The sequence below is a fragment of the Pogona vitticeps genome, chromosome 4 (genome assembly GCF_051106095.1).
Source record: "Pogona vitticeps strain Pit_001003342236 chromosome 4, PviZW2.1, whole genome shotgun sequence".
NCBI lineage: Eukaryota > Metazoa > Chordata > Lepidosauria > Squamata > Agamidae > Pogona > Pogona vitticeps.
The window spans coordinates 52,787,121-52,808,562 of record NC_135786.1 but is presented as its reverse complement, the minus strand read 5'-3'; the positions used below and the strand labels follow the sequence as shown (position 1 = coordinate 52,808,562).

General features: G+C 41.8%; 2 protein-coding genes across 4 annotated transcripts in view; both read left to right on the top strand.

Moving 5' to 3' along the window:
• The first annotated feature begins 578 nt into the window (after positions 1–578).
• On the top strand, positions 579–14,829 carry LOC110080430 (uncharacterized). The gene is made up of 8 exons (XM_020796342.3): positions 579–733; positions 4,540–4,659; positions 6,372–6,694; positions 7,523–7,626; positions 10,042–10,256; positions 11,427–11,537; positions 12,357–12,501; positions 13,895–14,829. The coding sequence occupies exons 1-8, from the start codon at positions 648–650 to the stop codon at positions 14,045–14,047; spliced, it is 1,257 nt and encodes a 418-aa protein (XP_020652001.2). The 5' UTR covers positions 579–647; the 3' UTR covers positions 14,048–14,829.
• Positions 14,830–18,172: 3,343 nt separating this feature from the next.
• Positions 18,173–21,442, top strand: part of FANCE (FA complementation group E) — a 44,324-nt gene continuing 41,054 nt past the window's right edge. For 2 of the 3 annotated variants that reach the window (XM_072997382.2, XM_072997383.2), the window contains exons 1-2: positions 18,306–18,464; positions 20,855–21,091. In XM_072997382.2, coding sequence (XP_072853483.2) covers positions 18,415–18,464; positions 20,855–21,091 — 287 coding nt within the window. In that variant the 5' untranslated portion in view covers positions 18,306–18,414. Of the gene's footprint in view, positions 18,465–20,854; positions 21,092–21,442 lie in introns of all 3 variants that reach the window. The other variant, XM_078392701.1, reaches the window with a different exon arrangement.

The following is a 21,442-nucleotide window of genomic DNA, read 5'->3' as shown; positions in this document are numbered from 1 at the left end:
CTGGGTTTTTTCCACCCTGTTTTGTTTTAATACTGCCTAACCCAATGAAGGGGTGGGAATAATATGAAAGTTTGAAAGGTAAGTTTGCGACCTTTCAACTGGCCAAATAAAAGAGATTACACATATCTGAATTTTTAGTTTTTTCTCCCCAAGTTTTGGGACAATGGATTTTCAATTTTTTTCCAACTTTTTCCAAGCCAATCACTTTTTGCCCGACTTACCCGGTAAGGTTCTTAAAAGCATAAAGGAGCTTCTAAAAAGTTTAATCTAAGCCCCCTTGACCTCATTGGAAGAAAGGCTGAACAACAAAGAGACATAACTAAGCTTTCCTAACAAAACGCGAGAGGAGGAGTCGAAGCTGCCGGAAACGGGGGCAAGTGATTGCCACCCCCCACTCCCGCTCTGTCCGGCGGACGAGCGTTCCCTCTTCCCGAGTTGCCTGAAAATGGGAAGATAGCCTCCCTGGGGCAGCCCTGTTAAAATTCGAGCACGCTCATTCGGCAGCCTCATAAGACGCCGGGCGTCACCGTCTTCCGTTCTCCAATCAGCTCCTTTCTCCTAAGCCCCTCCCTCTATTATAAATATTTCTGGAGGGAGGGAAGACCAAGTACATTTTGAGAATTCTTTCGCGTCTCGCTGGGCGCGAGATGGAGCCCCGGTGGTCGGTAGGAGGCGGCGCCGCGGCTGCACGCCAGGCCACTAAAGCGCCCGGATCCAGCAGAATCCCGTGCAGGTATGATGTCGTTGCAGCGGAGGTGGGGTGGGGTCGTCTGAATCGCCCAAAAAGTGTCTTTCACTCGCTCGAGAACACCTAAAAGAGGTTACATCAGACCCATGTGCTCGCTGACGGCCGCGCAACTTGCGAACCGAGATTTTCGCCTTGTGGGCTGGCTTGCGGGGGGGGGGTTGTTGGGGTGGTGGTGGTTTAGGAACTGGGTGGAAGAAGAGCGGGAAATCTGGGAAAGTGATTCAGCAGCAGCAACATTGTTTTGCCCCTGCGGTTCCTTCCTAAGCGGGGGGCAAACTTTTGTGACCTCGCTTCTGCTGACATCACATCCCGCTCAGAGGAGGAGTTGCTGTTGTTCTTCCATTCGGCCCTGTGGGACGCTTCCCTGAAACTTAGGGAGACCTCATGCGTTGCGGCTTCCAGAGACAGCAATTCAACCTCGTCTAAAGGGAGAGCGCAAGAAGTTGTGGGAAAGCTGAAAAAGTGCACACGCGTTGTCGCCGCCTCACGTATCCTCGCTTGTAATTACAGCAGCTTCAGGGCGTGGCGTGTGTGGTTAATGGTGGCCTAGCTGGGGGGGGGGGTGGAGAGAGAAAAAAGAAGTGCCCACAAAGGTCACGCCTTTGCTTCCCTAAACCCAAAAGACTTTGGCGGTCTCCCTCCGCGCTCCTTGTGTACGTGACTGGATGGGTGTGTTGTGGGGAAGGGAACGCGGGGATGCGTCGCGCTCACTTTTAAAGGAAACCCGGTCGAGGGAGAGCGTCTCGGCTGTGCTTTGGGTTGAAGGGGAAAACTGCCAACTGTGCAAGTAAGCCCCCCCCCCCCTTTCCAGCGTTGATGCCTGAGGCAACGCAGGAAGGTGAGAAGTACCCTACAGAATATTCGTGATGATTGTATTCAGAATGGTGGCCCTGTTAATGTGTTGCAGTTAAAACAAGTGAGGCACCTTAACAAACTTGAGGGCTTTTGCCTCATATGGGTTTTCTCCAGTGTGTACTTTAACAGTGAGATACAGTGGCAAGAGTATTGGACATGGATTTGGGAGATCTAGGGTCCTGATCTTTATTAGGGTAAGTGACATGCTGGCAAACCTCACAAAATTGTGGTGAGGCTGATGCTGAAAGAAAGAGGAGGAGGAGGAGTCTATGCCCAGTTGAGCTGAGAGGAGAGAAGGCAGGATAGGAATGAAATTAGCTAAATAAGTAAATACAAGCACAAGCTATTTAGATAAAGAGAGGAAGCTAAAATTTATGAAGAACCTGAAATGCAGAAACTGGGCAGTTGTACTTTCTATTTCCGTTGGCTTTGCATTGTTGTGGAATAACAGAGTTTGCTGGAGTAAAACTGAAACCTGAAAAGGGCTCTCGCCCTACTTAGTTTTGCATCTCTTGCCCGTCCCACTACATTTGCTTCATCATCTTCTGTAGCATAAAGCTACGCTGCAACCCACCTGTCGTCAGTGAAAGTGTTCATAAAGTCAAAGGAAAGCCAAACCATGAGGTTAAAATTGTTTTAAGTATTTTCCTGGCCTTCTCGGTTTCACTAGATGCCAAAGAAGGACAGAGAGCAATCAAGGCAACAACCAGAAGTATTAATGTAGCCATGCCATAGATTATCATGGCAAAGAAGAAAGATTGGGCTTGTTATAGGGATCTAGCTGACTCTTGTACAACAAGGAAAGAATACTGTTTCCAAATGTGTAAAACTCTGTAGAAAAATACTGGCTGACAGATGAATTTCAGCAAGCTGTATTCACAAAGATGATGCCAAAAGGTGGAGGTTTGAGATAGCTGTAAGATTCTCTCTTGCAAAGCCATTAGCTTGTTAGAACAATTTTCTGTTTCTTTTTCCTGCATGTGCACACCAGAAGTATTAAAGCGGCATGTATTAAATTTGTCTTGGTTTTGGACTTTTATCATTTAGCTGCACATTATTTCAGGTTTTTCTCCAAACATTTGGGTTCTGGTAGTCCAGACCATAGCTACCTAATTGTTTTACTTTACCCTTATTTATTTCTTTATCCTCTGAGGGCATTACAGTATATGATATTTTTGGAGGAAGAATGTTGCTGATCCTCTTCTTGTTTGGGCTTGCTTCAGATATGTTGAGAATGTCCCTGTGTGCCTTCTATTCCTCACTCTAATATCCCCGTGGTCTTTTTATGTGGCTGTCACAGACTTTTAAGTAGAACATTTAACTTAGTGACATAGTACGGCATAGTTTGTGGCTAGTTGCTGCTTTCTATCCCTCCTAAAACACTGAACTATTTTTTTGAGAATGACAATAAGCTAACTTCCTGAATACTGCTTATATCTTTAGTTTTTGAAGCTGACAGTAGACTCTAAAATTCAAAGACTGAAGCACTTTGTAAGTTTTAGTGGAAGTCTAGCACAGTAGACATTCTCATGATGATGCTTGCCTGATATCTGATTAATATGAATGTTTTTTAATGGATTGTCCGGGAGGCAGTGGAGGACAGGAGGGCCTGGAGTGCTCTGGTCCATGGAATCACAAAGATTCTGACACAACTTAACGACTAAACAACTAAAATCCCTCAATGCTTTGAACATGTTTTTGGTGTTGCTTTTGTTGATCATTTTAAGTGTAGTGCTTGCTTGATCTTTTTTAGTATTTGTATACTTATTGTTTTTAGATTTGAATATTGTCTTTTTAATTATGTAAGTTGCCTTAGGCTCTTTTTAAGAAAAAAAGATGGGGTGTTTTTTAAATTAATTAATAAAAGCCTGCCAGTCCTGGTGCCAGATTGCTTTAAAAATGCAACCTATTTAACCATTCTTCTGATAGAGAGACTGAAGCTTGTATTTTCTGCTATTTTTAGAAAGTGGCACAGAAACAACTTTCCTCTGGTAAGGCCACAAATATTGCCATCTCATTTTAATTAACACCTTCCTGGCTTCTTTTCCAATTTCCAAGAGGTGAGAAGACTGCTTTCTCGATTGTGTGCAAAGGGTTAGTAACATGAGTGCCTGTTTTTGTTGAAGTAAATGGGAGCCTATCTCCTGAATCAACAATGTTTAAAACCAGACATTTCCCTTAATTATTTTTGTCTCCAGATGAGATCTAAGGATGTTTTCTGGCTCTTGAATTGACCGGGGAGAAACAGTGCTTAAGTGCAAGACAAAGGTAGTTAGTTTAGTCTGTTCAAACAAATTAAAATCCGCAGATAGACAATACTTTCAACAGGAATATCTTAATTTCCCAAAGAGTGTTGCAAACTTTTGAGGTCCTCAGAACTCTTGCTTAGATCATGTCATCCTTCTGTTTCACTTATTAATCAGTTCTTTAATAAAATACAATAATTTGGAAATTTGGCCTGGATGGGATTCGTATGACCCAAAGGGGATGAAAGGGTCTGCCTCCCATGCTGTTGATACCACTTGAATTTGACTCTAGGCTTTGAGCTAACCAAAAGTAGAAAGTGCTGTACAGTATGGGCTGGGGCAAGTGTCTGAAAGAGCTTGGCTTGCATTCCCTATTTATGAGTAAATATGCCATGTATCAGGGAAAGTAAATTTGCTCCTTGCATAGGCCTAGTAAAGATACATAGTGCCCATTGTCATCAGGTGAATAATGACTGTGGTCTCTCCCATAGTACTAGGATAGTGGTCACTCTGCATCACCCAGATATTGATAACTGGCAGTTCTCATATACTTTTTTTTTTGTCATCCAAGTCCCAGATTTCTGTTTTCATGTTCTATTTCTCATGCTGATTTTACTTTCCCATCCAGCAACCACTGTGGGTAATGGTGTTTTGGCTACTGCTTACATTCAACTTTTACTTTGTTTTCAGGAATTTTGCCCGTGGAGCCTGCAGATGGGGTCAGAACTGTCGATTCTCCCATGACAGAAAGGTGACCCAGATCTGCAGGTATTTCCAGAATGGATTCTGTGGCTATGGAGACCGTTGCAGGTAAAGACTCTTAAATATCAACCCTTTGCTGCTGCCCCAAAATATCTGCTGCTCACAGGGATATATTGTTTCAGAGGTTTTTCATGCTAGCTGTCCCATTCTTAAAGTTCTTCAAGAATAGTTGGGTTTCTGGAAAAATCTAATAAACTGTGGGTTATACAAAAATGTAAAATGGGAAGGAAAATGGTAAAACCTATATTCCCTCAACACTGGCCCTGTCTTGCATCCAACTGTCTCTTTTTGGCTGCATGCAACAAAGACATTTTGGTAAAAACGGACTTAACCCTTTGAGGATCTCTCAGTGATATCCATTAATCTGATAAAACCCAGTGTTGCAAAGTAGTATAACCTGACCAGATACTAATTACCCTGGTGAGATGGTGATCACATTCATGCTTCTCTTAGAAGGTTATAATCTAGGTAAATAATTGAGCTGGTCAACTAGGCCACTATTGAGTGTTCCAGACAGCAATGGAATCCATATCTGTAGTAAATATGTCTAAGTTTATTAGCCAGGTTGACGGTCTTGTGTTGTAGTACCTGCTGTATAACAAGTAGAGGGACTAAGTGTGGTATTTCTACAGAACAAAATAGAAGTGTGAGCTGTGTATAGCAGGGCCAGGCAGCTTCTGGTGTTAGAAGTAACATTCATCACTTCTGTGCTTCCCGCATTTATTTTGGGAGGGAGCTAGATCTTTTTCAAAATCACAACTAACTGAGAGGCACTACATTATACTTCTCTTCCAGTGTGGATGTTATAGCCAAATGTCGTAATCCACAAATATAGTTTTAGTCTTCTGTAAAGACCGCCTGTTGTTAATGGTACTTCTAAAAAAATACTAAGTCCCTTCATCCAGCAGGTGGGCTTCCAGTGTTTTTGATCCCAGCACTATGTCCTTCCCAGTAGCTGTTTGCTAGTTCAGGCTAGAGGAACTGAACTAGTTCAAGCCATTTACCAAAATATGAAAGCTTGGATCCAACAGAGGCTGGCAGAGGAGTTGATAGGTGATATTTCTGTAGAAGGTTTGCATTAATCTCCTGTTGCTTTGGAGGGTCCCCTAATCCTTGAAAGCTGCAGTTCAGGAAGTAGAAGGAGGAATGGCAAAGATAAACTCTCCACCCTCTTCTTCCAGAGCAAGGTGAACTTCAAATAAGCACTAATTTTATTTATTAGATTTAAAAACCGCCCATCTAGAACGTTTCTACTCTGGGCGGTTTGCATATAATATAAAAATAAACTAAGATAAAATCCAGATTAATCCAAGATGGGAAGGGAAAAGGAGAGAAAAGAAAAAGAAAAAAAGGGGGAGATGGGCTAGGTAATGGCTGTAGGGAAGGCTGCCTGTATAGCCATGTCTTCAAGTTAGTCTTGAAGGCTCTCGGCGAGGGAGCCAGGCAGATTTCAAAAGGTAAGTTGTTCCAAAGGCGAGGGGCCACTGATTTGTTTTTTTTCCCCACCAGGCCTCTCTTGGCGTTGGGTATAACCTGCATCCTTCCTGTACAGTTCTAGTGGTCGTTCTTAACTGCTTTTGAATGTGCATCTCTTATGTCTAGAAGGATCTGTTCTTGCATTTCAAGAGTCGCTTCTCAAACAATCCTTCCTTGTCTGACATCTCAAGCAGTGAGAATAGCCTTTTTTTCCTGGATGGCAAAGTACACTTTATTGCTATGGCATGTCCTGAATTAAATGTTGTCACTCTTCAATCTCTCAGCTACCAGCATATCTCAGAAGCACCAACCTTGAGCAGATGTAACTCAGAGTTGGCATATCATGGATTGCAGGGAAGCGCATTGTCTCTGAACCGCCGGGGCTCAGAGCCAGCCATCTTGCCAGAAGCATCAATAAGGAGCTGGGGAGGAGCTCGACGTGACTCTGAACCAGCTTTCTCGAGCATGGCCCAGCTACAGACAAACTTCGGAAATATGAGTGTATCATTTGATGAAGAAGATGAAGATGTGGAAAAACCTGTCACTCAGTGGCATCCCCCTAATTGGGCTCTTAGTAAAGAATTTGTCCCCAGGGAGGCCACTTCTGGTAAGCTTCTGGCAGGGTTAATGTAGAGATAATTCAAGGAGCCTTGCTTATAGTTCCAAAAGACAAGGCAGTAAATTTCAGAGCACTGGGAATTCAGACTGATGGGAAGAGTGATACACCTGGCTCTTCAGTTGTTTTACCTGTAGCTCATGGAAGCATCACTCTAAATAATGGGTGGCAAGGGGTTGTGGGAACTGTAGTCTAAAATAGCTGGAGGACAAAAATGTGTACCACTGCATTAGAAGTAGCATGTTTTGGACTTCCATTAGCTTCAGTTCACCTGCAGGCTGTTTTTTCCCCTCTCACACACTTCTGCAGTGTGTGATTTACATCCCATGTAAATCAGGGATGGGTACAGGCCCTCCACATGGGTGGTTGGGCTGCACTTTCTCATTACTGAAACTGGACAAGTGGATTCTATACAATTAGAATGAAAAGACCTCTGCTGGCATGGAGGAAAGCACTGGGGAAAGAGCAAAGAGCAATCCTCTTTATGTCAACTTGCAGAATTGGGTTGCCATCTGGACACATTCCCTCTCCCTGTCAGTAGCAGAAACTCTGCTTAGAATAAAAAGGGCCAGAGACTTCACTAGCATGTTTTGACAGCTCTTCATTCTGGCTTTTCTTCCATTGCTCAAACTTTCTTTCCTGCCTGCTCTATTGTGTGTTACTTCGTTTTAATGATTAGTGTGGGAGCAAGGTCTCTGATTTTGATATGGGTTTTTGGAACAGCATTTAACATTTTTAGACACTCCTGTAAACATAATGCATTACTGGTCGGACTGGTATCAAAATAAACTCTTGACTAACTGTGCCCCTGTTGATTAGATTCTAGATCTCAGGAAGAGAAACCTAACACCATGTCTTTGATGCCAGAAGAAGTATCTATCAAAGAGTGTGCTCCAGCTTCTCTGGTCCCAGAGGAACCGAAGGTAGGTGTAGTGTCTGAAGAATTGAAGTGATTATATAAAATACTTTAATGAACCTGTTGCCTTAGAACAGTAATGGGCAACTGTGGCTGTCCAAGTGGTGTTTGTTTTTTGGACTGCAACTCCCATAGTCCTTCATCATTGGCTATGCTGAGTAGCACTGATGGGAATTGTAGGACAAACATCTGGAATGCCACAAGTATTATCTTAAGATATTGCTTTTATTCTAAATGCTGGTGTTACTGGCCTCATGAGATTCGGCTCAGAATCCTGTTGGAAATACAGAATGCAAGGAGGCCATCCATCAGTTTTTGCAACAAGATTATGGTTGCAAAGTGGAATTTGTAGACTGTTCCATTAGTGTTGCACTGACCTGGTGTTAACTCCCCTGAACTGTGCTTTAAAATAGTGAAATATACCCACAGTGTGAAATGTGGGATAGAACAGACTGTTTTAAGTGAACAGTGCAATTTGTGTATGGTGGAGCTAGGTGAATATGAAGATGTTAGTAAATCTTTCAGAGAAATGCTGTATGTGCCCCCCACACCGCTATGCGCATATGTTCTTTTCCCTTAATAATGCAGTGTACTGTGCCCTACTTCTGTTTTACTATCACCCACAGCTGTTTGTAAAACAAACTGACAGGGTGTACTTGCATTCTCAGTACAAACTGGATCATCCAGTCTTGGAGGAGGAAGCTGTGGAATGGGAGAAGGAAGAGATCATTGAGGAGGGTAGAAGGCTGAAGCAGGGAGGAGAAGGAATAAATATGAAGGAGCAGAGGACAGGAGAAGGAAAAGAAATTGAAAGGACCAGAGGAATGGATAAATAATAGCCAGGAGGCAAAAAAAGGAACTGAACTAATATGCAGAAAGAAACTGAAAGTTAAATAAGCTGAATTATTGTTCAAATGATTCTTGTTTATTTTTCTCCTGCTTTAGATCATTGTTTTAAGATTCAGCTTTTAGAAAAGTAATTGTAGCTTCTAAAATAGATTCTGTTTAGGAGCTTCTTGTTGTTTACTTGTTAAGTCGTGTCCAACTCTTCATGACCCCATGGACCAGAGCACGCCAGGCCCTCCTGTCTTCCACTGCCTCCCAGAGTTGGGTCAAATTCATGTTGGTAGCTTTGATGACACTGTCCATCTCGGCCTCTGTCGTCCCCTTCTCCTCTTGCCTTCACACTTTCCCAACATCAGGGTCTTTTCCAGAGAGTCTTGTCTTCTCATGAGATGGCCAAAGCATTGGAGCCTCAGCTCCAGGATCTGTCCTTCCAGTGAGCACACAGAGTTGATTTCCTTCAGAATTGATAGGTTTGTTCTCTTTGCAGTCCAGGGGACTCTCAAGAGTCTCTTCCAGCACCACAATTCAAAAGCATCACTTCTTCGGCGATCAGCTTTCTTTATGGTCCAGTTCTCACTTCTATACACCACAACAGGAAAAACCATAGCTTTGACTATGTAGACCTTTGTTGGCAAGGTGATGTCTCTGGTTTTTAAGATGCTGTCTAGGTTTGTCATCACTTTCCTCCCAAGAAGGGAGGAAAGTGTCTTTTAATTTCATGGCTGCTGTTGCCATCTGCAGTGATCATGGATCCTAAGAAGGTAAAATCTGTCACTGCTTCCATATCTTCCCCTTCTATTTGCCAGGAAGTGATGGGACCAGTGGCCATGATCTTGTTTTTTTTTTTTTATGTTGAGCTTCAGACCATTTTTTGCTGTCTCCTCTTTCACCCTCATTAAAAAGTTCTTTAATTCCTCCTCACTTTCTGCCATCAGAGTGGTATCATCTGCATATCGGAGGTTGTTGATATTTCATCCGGCAATCTTAATTCCGGTTTGGGATTTTAGTTTAGGAACTAGTGCTTTGTATTTCAGTTTCTGGAATAGATTTGTAAAGTGGCTTTTTAAATGTTTGACCTGCAAACTCTCCTGAAAACTAGTGCTAAATATTTGGTGCTAAATCTCTGAGCACTTTAACCATACCTTTGCCCAAAAGTGTAAATAAGTTATCAGAGTAGTTTAATGCAGTTCGCATGTTTGTAGCATCTGGCTCTCCTTTTTTCTGGTTTACTTTAGCAAAGTTTGGACAGGACAGAGACGTGTATTTTGAAAGGCACATGGGAGTAGTGAAAGAGAATGGAAACTGCATTTGAGACTAGGAAGGATAACAGGATATTACTTGTATTTCTATAATTTGTATTCCTCGGTTTGAGTCTCTTAATACATAGGCTGCATAATCAAACTCAGCCTTAACAGATATAAACTACTGAATGGTGAACAGAAAGAAAGCCAAGTTTGGAGGTATTCATTAATAAATGGAGCAAGCACAGACCATAGGTGAATGAACTAGTCTTCAGAGGCTGAAGTAGTCAGGGCAGTTTTACAACATACTAACCAGCTGTGATGATCTTTTGCAGGCAGATGGTGGTTCTGGATCATCTGCAGCAGCTGTTGCAGCTGCAGTGGCACAGAGTGAGGATGTGGTATGTGGCATCTGCATGGACAAAGTTTCTCAGAAGACCTTACCTGAGGAACGTCTCTTTGGCATTCTTCCTAACTGTACTCATGCTTATTGTGTTGGCTGTATTCGGAAGTGGCGGAAGAGTCGGGACTTTCACAGTGCGGTGATAAAGTAAGCATTCTATGCTTGCGTAAACTAACCTATCTGGCAGGTTGCCATCAAGAATATCTAAAATTTTTTGTGTTGGCTTCCTCCTGTGTAGTCTTTGTGACCCAGACGAAGCTGTTGGTGAGAGAGAATAAAATAGTAGCACACTCACATCCCTGCAATCACTTGTGAGCAACTTACTTCCACATTCTGTGGTTGTGAACGCCACAACATTATGGGGAACTGATTGGGTCAGGTCTTTTCCATTCTGTTGGGAGAGTGGTAGTCAGCTACACCTATGAGGTGATATTTTCAATGGGATTATGATTCTTTTTATATACTCTATGTAATTGCATTTATATTCTTTCTTCCAATGATCAAAGGGCTCCATTCATGGCTCTTCACTTCAAGTGGTGAAAGAGTGTCATTGACCTAGGTTATCTATTGAGCTTCATGGCTTCCTGGCACTTAAAAACTTGATTTTCCCCATTGCAGTACTCTTAACTCATACACAAAAGCCACATTGTTTTGGAAGCTATACATTAATGTGAAGTGGGCATGGAAAAGCTTCTGGAAAAAGAAGCACCTGTAGATTGAGTTCTCCACCTATTTAGAACTCACCCTTTTGCATAAGATCATAGAAGATACAGTAGTTCATAAATTGTAACTGAAACGTCTGCCTTGAAAGTAGTATTCTCTGAAATAAAATAAATCTGGCAAGCTGAACAAATATAAAATGTACTATAAAGGGTCTTTGTGTACTGCAACTGTATGAGGTAGACTGAGTAAGTGAAAATAATGTACTGTACATGAAGTGACATACATGTTGACTGAGCTCTTTCTGTAGATGGACCAAAAACTCTGCAGGGTCATGCTTGGTGTCTGAATCAGTTGTCTGACAGATTTAAGTGACAGGTTAGCATCACTTTCCTTAGGACAAAAACATGACATTCATAAATCACTCCATGCAGTTGTGTGGGGAAAGCAAAGAGTCTGTTGAAATTCTTGTAAATTAGTATGTGTGAAACAGTTTTGAGTCTCTGGTTATGTCCTTATCACAAATTTATCTCATTTCAAGATGGAAATGTGTGGAGGCATCTGGCCTTGATTTGATTTCCAGAGGCTGTTGGTAATGAGAAGGGACCTACTGGACTGAAGAGTTCAATGAATTATGAATGTATGTTCATTGTACAGGGGCTGCCCAGAGTGCAGAGTCACTTCAACATACTTTATTCCCAATAAGTACTGGGTTTTTGAGTCAGAAGAGAAGGAAAAACTGATTGAATCTTTCAAGGCACGGACCAGGTAAGTGGCTGCCTTCTCAGCAAAAATTATCCATTACTAGTGCTGCTAAAATATTGGGATAAAGCTTCTCCAACCTCCTGCTTTGTAGATGATTTGAACTACAGCCCCCATTACCCCCAGCTAGGGTGTTATCCATTAGGTTGGGAAAGGTAAAGATTACAATCTTATATTTGCCAGTGCAAAAGCTGGAGGAAGATGGAGCCAGCTGTAAGCTTCTTGAAGTGGAGTGTGTCCTGTGTGGTTAAATACTTTAAGACTTGAAGGATGTTTGTCTAGACTTGCTTAAGGATTAGCTGCAGATTCCCATTAGTGCTTGTTGAATGAGGACGTCATTGTGACAGTCCGTTCACAGTTGAACTTGTTTTGTCACAGTGTCTTGGCATTGTGGCAAAGCAAATTTTGTTCTGCCTAACAGTATTAATTTTCAGAAGGGGTGGGGACCATGTGGTTTCTACATGTTGAATTGCATATCCGATCAGCCCTCACGAATATGGTGTGGTTAAGTGTGAATGCTGTTGCAGTTGAAAAACATTTGGAGGGCTACACACACCCCGGGCAGTCCATAGGCTTTATTCACATTTGCAACCATTGTTGGCTTTCTGCTTCCTTTAGATTGTTTCCATGTGCACGGTGCAATTTGGCCTAGCTACCATTATGTCATAAAATTTGAATGTTCCTCCCTTTATTCCTCTAATTGAAAAGTCCTATTGTTGGAAGAATTAGTGCTAAGGATTACATTGACAGTCTTGCATGATATTCTTGCGCGAGCAACTTATGTATTTTGCTTACATTGTGTTCCAATCATTATTTTCTCTGTAGCAAAATAAGATGCAAATTCTTTGTGAGAGGCAATGGTCATTGCCCCTTCAAATCAGAATGCATCTACCTCCATGAGCTTCCTGCAGGCCATCTCCCTGCTGCAAGGCCACGACAGAGATCTGACCGGCGGAGGCGGCAACCTGTTGTAAGTATTACTTCCTTAATACACTTAAGATAAAAATGAGCCATGGAAGCTGGTCACTGTATATTAAAATGAACTTCCATGGGCTGCCCCAAGACATTCTGCACTCTGAAACCCATATACACCAGGATCCCAAGAAACCTGTAGGGTAGTGGTTCTCAACCTTGGGTAAACTAGGTGTTATTGGACTGCAACTCCAAGAAACCTCAGCCAGCATAGCTGGTGGTGAAGGTTTCTGGGAATTGCAGTCCAAGAACAGATGGGCAGATTCAGAGCTTGAGAATGCTCCTGTTTTATTAGGCATCCTTCAGTCTCGAGAGACTATGGTAATGTGCTCTGTATGGAGGACTTGGAACAGTGTCTAGTGTGGCTGAGAAGGCCAGTTCAAGAGTGACAATTCTTTGCACACTGATGACAGATACAATCTGTCCCCTCTCCAGCCCCCTGATTTTGCTGGTTTCAGGACTCCCTCTTTGCCTCGGCCTGCTGGACAAGGGTCTCTTCAAAATGGGAGAGGCCATGTTGCATCGCCTGCCTCTAGGCTGAATGCTCAGATGTCAAGCTTTCCCATCTGTTTAGGTCCATTCCTAAGGCCTTCAGATCCTTCTTGCAGATATCCTTGTATCACAGGCTCTATAGACCTGGATCTTGGTATATGCTGTCAGCTTCTTATTAAGCCATACCACGCCTAGAGTGGTCTAGTATGACCAGATAGGCGGGATAGAAATTAAATAAATAAATAAATTTGTGAGTCTAGACTCTAGAGAACATGGCAGCTGCTTTGCCAGTGCATTTCTCCAGCTCGACATCTAGGGAGAGGGTGTCAGAGATCGTTGAGCCAAGGTACACAAAGTCATGAACAACCTCCAAAGCACTTCAACATTGTTTTATATTACAAACCTTCAAAATCCTCGTCAGTGTATCTTTGGCTCTTGGCAGGCTTCAGGTTTATGGTGTGTAATTTGGAGGCTCTGCTAATTGGAGTGCAAATGCAGAATACTGTCTCACAGCAGATGTACACGAAGTGGAATTAAGAACAGGGAGCCTATGAGCAACAGGCCTCAGATCAATAATTTGTTTTTTGGTGTTGGTGTTCTTTATAGTTCTTTCACACAAATGTCCACTCCTGGTATTAGAATGCAGTGTCAAAATGCACATTCATTAATATGTAATATTGCCTTTCTGACTGTGGTTAGGCTAGCATTAGTCATACCTATTTATAAAGCTGTATTTTTCCAAATATTGTAGATAACAAACAGCAGACTCTTCTGATTATCCATATTGGGTATATAACCTTGCTTATGTCTGATAAAACCTATTCTTGCAACAGAGCTATTTGCTTACTGATTAATGGTGTGATTTCAGCTCTTATTTTTCTCTGTGTCCCCATCTGCAGGTCTTCACCCTGTCTCCATCTGAAAGCTCAGATGATGATGATGACGACGACATGTACCTTGTGCAGTGGGCCCTTACCTTTGCGCTGTTACACAGAGATTCAGATCTTGATCTGTCAGATTTTCTCTGGGATTCGAGTGATTCTTCGGACTAGATGAATAGACCTTCACTGAAGGCTGTGTTTTTCTGGTTCAGAGAACAGTTGTATGAAACTGTGTCTAGGAGGAAAAGTGTATGATGAGAGACTTCCTGACTCTTGATCAACTTAGTGGGCCTTACATGTTTGGCAGGTCTTACAGTATTTTGACTGGAATCAATTAACTGAGAGTAGATAATGCAGGGTTCATTCTGTTTTGAGGGAGTGGGGGAAGCCTCCTGATCCAAAGGGAAAGATAGTGCTTTCAGCGTTGTCACCATGTGATATTTTATGTCTCACAAATTGCACTGCAATCTTTCTATCTTTTGCTTACCTACATATTCACATTTCTTCCCTCCATGCCCTTATAATTAAATCATATCTTGAAATTCTCAGCATGAAATCTCCCAGTTGTCTCTCTTCTAGAAAGGTCTCTGGATTTTCTGGGGCTCAGACAATCTCTGTGTATTCTGGAGAGGCCAAGTGATTGGATATATTCATCCTGCTGCACATTTTCCTCAGGAAGGCAAGTTTGCCTAAACAGTGCTCTCTTCTAGAGCTAGCATAACCTGCATCTTACAATTGTATAGCAGTCCTGTTTTTTTGTGTCTGTATAGGAGGCTGTGGGGATATGGTATAAGCTAAACCTTGAATTTTTATTGATCCAGTGATCAATTAGTGTCATAGGCTTAGATCTCATAATTAAATCCTTAGAATCAAGGATCGGTAAGCCCCTATATTGTATTTTTAATTCTAGAAGAATGTGGAGAATATGAAATAAAATGAGCTTTAAAAATGTAGTTATGCAAAATTGCCTTTTCTTTCTTGTACTGAGAGATAACAGCAGTAGATTCAAATAGAAACATGGACACAAAGACAATCAGAAATAATTTCTTTGCTTTAACTGAGAGGTGAAGGTCATCTTAGCACTGAAGCGTGCCCTGTGAATGGATATAGCAGGCAGAAGGGGAATAATAGTGCTAGGCAGAGAGCTGTCACTGTCCAACAGAGAAAGCAACACAGGAGTAGTGCAGTCTCTACAACATTCTTCAGCATGTAAATTCGTTAGCGACACTGAAGTAAACATCTGAATAAGTATGGCTTTGTGTTGGTACATCATGGCAGGAAAATAGCATGAGCAATGAAGATATTGGAATTGTAAATCACAAGCTGAATATGAGCCAGCTGTATGATGTGGCTTCAGAAAAGGCAAATGCTATTTTAGGCTGCATGAACAGAAGTATAGTCTCTCACTCCCATGAAATATTAATCCCCTTCTATTCAGCACTGGTTATGCCTCTTCTTGGGTACTGTGTCTAGTTCTGGATACCATACTTTAAGAAGGATGCTAACAAATACTTGAAAGATTGTCATCCAGAGAAGGGCAGGACACAATTCTCTGAAGTTACAGGAGCCCGGATTTGGTTGAATATTGGGAAAGAAATCCTAAACTTTAAGAGCAGTACCAGTATGGCAGTGGAACCAATTACCTTGGGAGGTAAGGAGTGCTCCAGTGCTGGAGACATTCAAGAGAAAATTGGACAACCATCTACCTGAAGTCCTTTGATTTGGGTTCCTGCATTGAATGAGACTGTATTTGATGGCTTTTTAGGCCCCTTCCAACTCCCATTATTTTATGAAAATAACTTGAGCCTTCACTAGAATACTAAAAACAGCCTTACAAGAATACATTAAAAATAGAACTTCTATATCTCATCTTTCTACTGGAGGACTTGATGGTAGTTTCTATGGATGTTTTGTGATCAACTAAATTTCCTTCATCAAACCAGTGTGCTCTCCTACCTCAAAACTATCTCTGGCTCTAGATCAGAACAGGGAAACCTTCAGCTCTTTGTGAACTGTCACTTTGCCACTGGCCAGGATGAAAAAGGCTGATGGGGAATGGAGTTTGGCATTGTTCAGGCACACATTTTCCAGCTCTGGCACAGCTTATGTTGTGATGCAGAGAGGAAGCCTGTAATTCTTAGTCTGTAGACTGAAAGCTATTAACCCCAAAGTGTAAAAAATAATTCATTGTTAAAGGAACAAACAAGGTCACCTGGTATAGTCAGTTTTCTGCAGTGCAACACAATTCTTTGTGTGCTCACAGATGTAAGTCCCACTGAATTCAAGTACAAAGTGGAGGCACACCTACTAGAGAGTGACTAGGTATAGCTTATTTGTTATTGTAAACAGGCTGCAATGAATAGCTACTCTGCACTTTGATCCTTGTAATAAGGAACTCTGTACAGTTCATTGGGTTCATGTGTAAGAGTGGGCAACTCTGAAATTCAAAGCTTGGGTTCTTCCATAAAATCTGCATTGAAAGGGACCCTGAAACTAATCTAGTTCAACCCCTATTCAACACAAAATGTACAAAGAACGAAGCTACAGAACACAATTCATATTTAGAGATACTGTACTGTGTGGGACTAGCTCTGTTTATTTTTATTTTGGTAATTTTTTGAAATGCTGGAATGGATTAATTCCGTTCCCAGGCATTTCAATGGAAAATGGTACTTCAACTTACAAACTTTTCGACATATGAACGCTGTTCCAAAATGGATTAAGTACCCCTGTAGATGCTGTATCTTTATAAGGAAATTTGGGCATAGTAATTTTGATCCACCTATGAAATTATCAGGATTCCTGCAGTATCAATAGTAGAAAAGGGCTTTTCAGCAAATGAAACAACTGTTTTCAGAAATTGCAGCTATTATCTACAGTGGACCCTCTAATTATGGAATTAATCCATATTGGAACGGTGGCTGCAGGTTGAAAAGTCTGTAGGTTCAGTCTCCATTGATGTACAATGCATTAAAAACCAATTAATCCATAACCGGCCGTTTTTGTTCCATTTTGATTTTTTTATGGTCTGTAGGTAGATTCTCTGGCTGCAAGTCGAACCTAAATTTTGCGGCCAGGGAAGTCTGTAACTCGAAAAGTCTGTAAGTCGAGTGTCCAATGTATTTGGAAATGTGTTTCAACTGTGGAATCCTAGCCATTCAATAAAAGTCACAATAGTGATGGCCTGGAGCAATTTCTTTGTGTTGAATAATGTAATATGTAACAAGAACACAAAATTGGCTCTGAAGAGTACATGGTATGATGCAAGCCACTTTGGCGGCTTTTATGGAGAAATAGGAGATAAAAAGATTTTAATTAAAGGTTATGTTCCTGTTCCTACTGCAAGGCATGGAATTGTGGATTTCTGTCTGCTTGTTATGAGCATCTGAGATGTTGATTTTTTTGTGTTTACAGGATAGTAAATTTCCTGGTTTGAGAGGATGACCAATAAAGTTAATTTTAAGTTAAAGGAATCAAGGGCCAGGTCATAAAACATACAATGCAGAAAGCTAGGATATTTTGGACACGTAGTGAGAAACGAAAAGTACATATGAGGTACTAAAGGTAAAAATTAACAGGGGGAAACGGACAGAAAAAGAGAGCGTCTGGACTGGGAAAAAAATCTCAGGGGCCTGTTTGCACGCATGACTACATGGTCGTTCAAGGCTGCAGTCGCATCCAAACTTACAATAAGCCTTGCTCATGCCCAGCTTCTGGTAGGAAACGAAGAAGCAGCGTTATCTCGCATACAACCTGCTCCCCCAAGGCTGATGGATAGTTAGTTTAATTAAGCCGTCCCTTCCAAGATTACATCAGTGTTTCGCTGCATGGTAAGCCTCGTGCTTTAAAGCAAAAGTGGCTTTGAACCCGCTGGAACAAGACCCGGGTTAGAAAAGTCTTCTCCAGGGTCAGCAGACGCGCTATTGACCCATCCAAGCTCGGCCAAACCCTCTTTCTTCATCGGTTTCTGCGGGCATCTCTGGATTTACTCTTCTTGCAAAAGTTACCCGAAAACCGGAAGGGAGTCTTAAACTATCCCCGGGATCTGCCATATAATGCGATGTCTATGAAACCCTTCCCCCCTTCCTGCAATCTCTCCCCCGCCATTGCATTGCATTGCGTGAGGAAAGAGATGACATTCGCGGCCCGCATTTCCTCAGGGTTTGGAGTTACAGTCTCGGGTGTTGCAGTGGGCTTGCTTCTCTGACATGTGCCATGAAAAAAACCAACAAACACATTCTGTTTTTGCTTATAGAGTGAATCCTGAGTAAGAAGCAGGCCAAGTGGTTCTTTTTTTTTTTTTTTTTTTTTTTTGCTGCCGCCCTTCTTTGAAGGGTGAGAGCATTTCCTTCCTTTCTACGGGCCGACTTCGGGGAAAGGAGAAAACCCAGGAAGAAGCGAAAAACACGACCTCCACGTCCGGCCGGGTGAGCGGTTCCGTCCCTGTCTATCTCTATTGTTACAGGCGGGGCTTGCTAGCGCCGCCCTCCCCTTTGCCTGATTGGAAGTTCCCGAGCGCGGGAAAGAGGACGGCGAGGATGGGCGAGGGGAGGCCGGGGCTGGCTGCAGAAGAGCTACGGAGGAAGAGGTGAGTGATGAGTGAGGGACCTGTTTCCGCAAAGGACTTCGCTCGTCCAGATAGATTAACGACAGCGGTGGTTCATTTTGTGGACCGAGGCTTGGGTTGCTTTTAGGTTTTCTGCCCTTCTAAATAATATCGAAAACTAAATTCGATCCACGAAGGCTGGCACTGAAATACTGTAGATAGATTAAACTGCCCGTGTTTTGCTTTCCCACAAAAAAAAAAAAAAAACAAACAAAACAAGGAACGCAAAATCCGAGTAAAGCTGTCCTAAGAGTTTATGTTGTCTTACTATGGCAATAGTTGTAATTCCTTTAAAAAGCAAGTCTTGGTTTTGATTAGTTCATTGCCGTTCTAGCTTTTTCATCATCTACATACGCCTTGATACGATAAGGTAACTTCTACAGTTTTGTCAGACAAATGCCACCTTTGCTGATTTGTGAGAACATGCTGCTGCTGCTACTAATAATAATAAATACTTCAGTGGTCCCTGTGGTCATTGGGGCTTTGGGAACAATATCGAGAAATTTCACACAGTATTATAAGGAGTTGCAGATCTCAGAAATAACACCATCAGGGCTACAAAAAAATGGAAATAAAGGGAACAGCATACATACTGTGCCAATATTTAACATAATTAGGTTTTTCATTAAAACCTGTATCTGTTATATAATACTAGTCAGTGTTTTTATAATTTTGATTGTGCTGGTATTTTTGAATAATAATAATTGCATGCTGTCAAGTTAATTCTGTCTTATGCCAACCCTTTCCAGGGTTTGCTAGATAGAGAATACAGTACACAGAAGTGGTTTGTCATTCTCTTCTGAGGGTGTCCTGAGAGTGTGTAACTTGCTCAAGGTCACAGAAGCTGGCCCTTCTACTTGGATTCATAATGGGGAATTGAAATTCCATCTATATGTATCTATCATGAAGTCCCTCTAAATTCAACAGGACTTGGTCCAGGTAAATGTGCAAGACTGAAACTATACAGTACAATCCTATGTGTGTTTACCTAGAATTTCTGGGTGTGTCAATTGGCCTTACTTCCAGGAGTCTGTACATACCCTCTCATATTAATGCACTAATGCTGGTTTTACCTTTCCATTCAATGCTGCTGGGATAAAATCCTGTATCTGCTTGATGCTGACTGAAGGAGACTCCTCTATTATGTGGTTCTTCGTGACAACAGAAGCTAAAGTGTATACATATCATGCTAGATGACTAATCTGGTTTTTCATTATTATTGTCTCTCAGACTGGACAAGAAAAGGAAATACGTAATGATAATTTCAGGACAATGGTTCTTGCTATCTTAAGACATCATGCTGAAACAACAATTTTAGGGGGTTAATTAATGACTAGCTGGCTGGATTTAAGTACCTTGCTGCAGAGCCAGAGGTTGGGAGTTTAGTTCCCCACTACATCCCAGAAGAGCCAGCCAGTGTGGCCTTGGGCAAGCTGCACTCCTCCCCCCCCAGAAGAAGGAAATGCTAAAGCACTTCTGAATATTATCTTCCTGGAAAACCCTGAAAAGAGTCTCCATAAGTCAGAATAGACTTGACAGCACACACACTCTCTCACACAGACATACACAATTAATTACTCTGCAGGCTCCCGTGAGTAAGCTCCCATGATTGTTGGAAAGATTAAGGAAATTATCACACTTCCAAGATATCATCTGTTAATTTATACCAAGTATTTCAACCATTGAAAAGGTTTACAGAGGAATTCATGAAGATCAATAATAAGACATTCCCTACCTTCAGTTGAAAAAACAGATTGGCTGACAAATTGGCAGCTGCAGGGTGATAGTTAATGGCAAAAGGGGCTTCAGCTTGTCCTGTCTTGAGAAAGCAGAATTTACTAAACATTTGACAAATTCCTAAAGATGTAGGAAAAGGCCATGTACCGTAGTAACTAGGAATTCATTGAACTACTTTGCAGTCACTGCACTTAACTCTAGAATATATAAAACACAAAACGCTTTTGAGGATATGTAGAGTTTTTCTGCATTGCTGTGCCAGCACAACTCTTGTGTGTAGGAGCTACAATTAAAGGGCTGATGGGATATTTTCCACTACAATTTGTCCCAAGCAGAGATAAAATCAAGAATATGGCAAAACAGAAGTATTTGCCGCTTTGTTGCTCTGTTGTAGCACTTCTCATTTCCACCTGCTACTTATAACTTATTTTGATGGTGAGAATTTTATTCTTTTTATCGCTGATAGAGCACTTGACATTTCCTGGGTGGTGTATAGAAATTAAAAGACAGGCAAAAAATGGTAACTGGGCTGACTTTCTGGAGCAAAACCTAAATTAAATGATCTTTGTAATACAGCCCGCCTCTACATTTGACTTATACTTCCATTATTCTTTTGTGCCTTTGAATTTGATCAGTAGTGCTTGCAACATGGAAAGCCTCACTGCTCCTTGGTCACAGCGACTTGATAAACAGTCTCGTCTTCTACTCTGTACATTGATGTCTGGGCATTGGGGGGCCTTGTCTGCCTTCCGAGCACTCCAGCGCTCTCAATCTGGGGAGGAAGCAAGGCAGGGCTTCAACTGGCAGATCTTTACACAGAATTTGTGTTCTCAAGAACCTGTGCTGGAAGGACCCAAGAAGACCCTCATCTTGTAAGTTGCTTAGATTTGTCATATTAATCAGTTTGGGACAGCATCATTTTCAGATGCAAGAATTGTTTTCAAGCAATTTGAATGTCAATGTACAATATGCTTCAATGACATTGTAGTGGGCTGTAGGTGCTGTTCAGCCACAGGAAAGATTATTGTGTGATATCATTTCCCTGAAAATAAGACCTAACCTGAAAATAAGACCTAGTATGATTTTTCAGGATGCTCATAATATAACCCCTACCCCAGAAATTAGCCCCAGTTAAGTAAAGCCCTGTCCTCCACCATAGTGCAGCAACCAAAAAAAGATGACATAACTGTATATGAATAAATGTAGATCGCTGTACATGAAAA

Bases quoted from the DNA above. Each gene is read 5' to 3' on its own strand.
- LOC110080430 (XM_020796342.3), top strand. From the start codon at position 648: ATGGAGCCCCGGTGGTCGGTAGGAGGCGGCGCCGCGGCTGCACGCCAG. The intron at 7,627-10,041 runs GTAGGTGTAGTG...GATCTTTTGCAG, and splicing joins TGGTCCCAGAGGAACCGAAG to GCAGATGGTGGTTCTGGATC. The intron at 10,257-11,426 runs GTAAGCATTCTA...TTCATTGTACAG, and splicing joins TTTCACAGTGCGGTGATAAA to GGGCTGCCCAGAGTGCAGAG.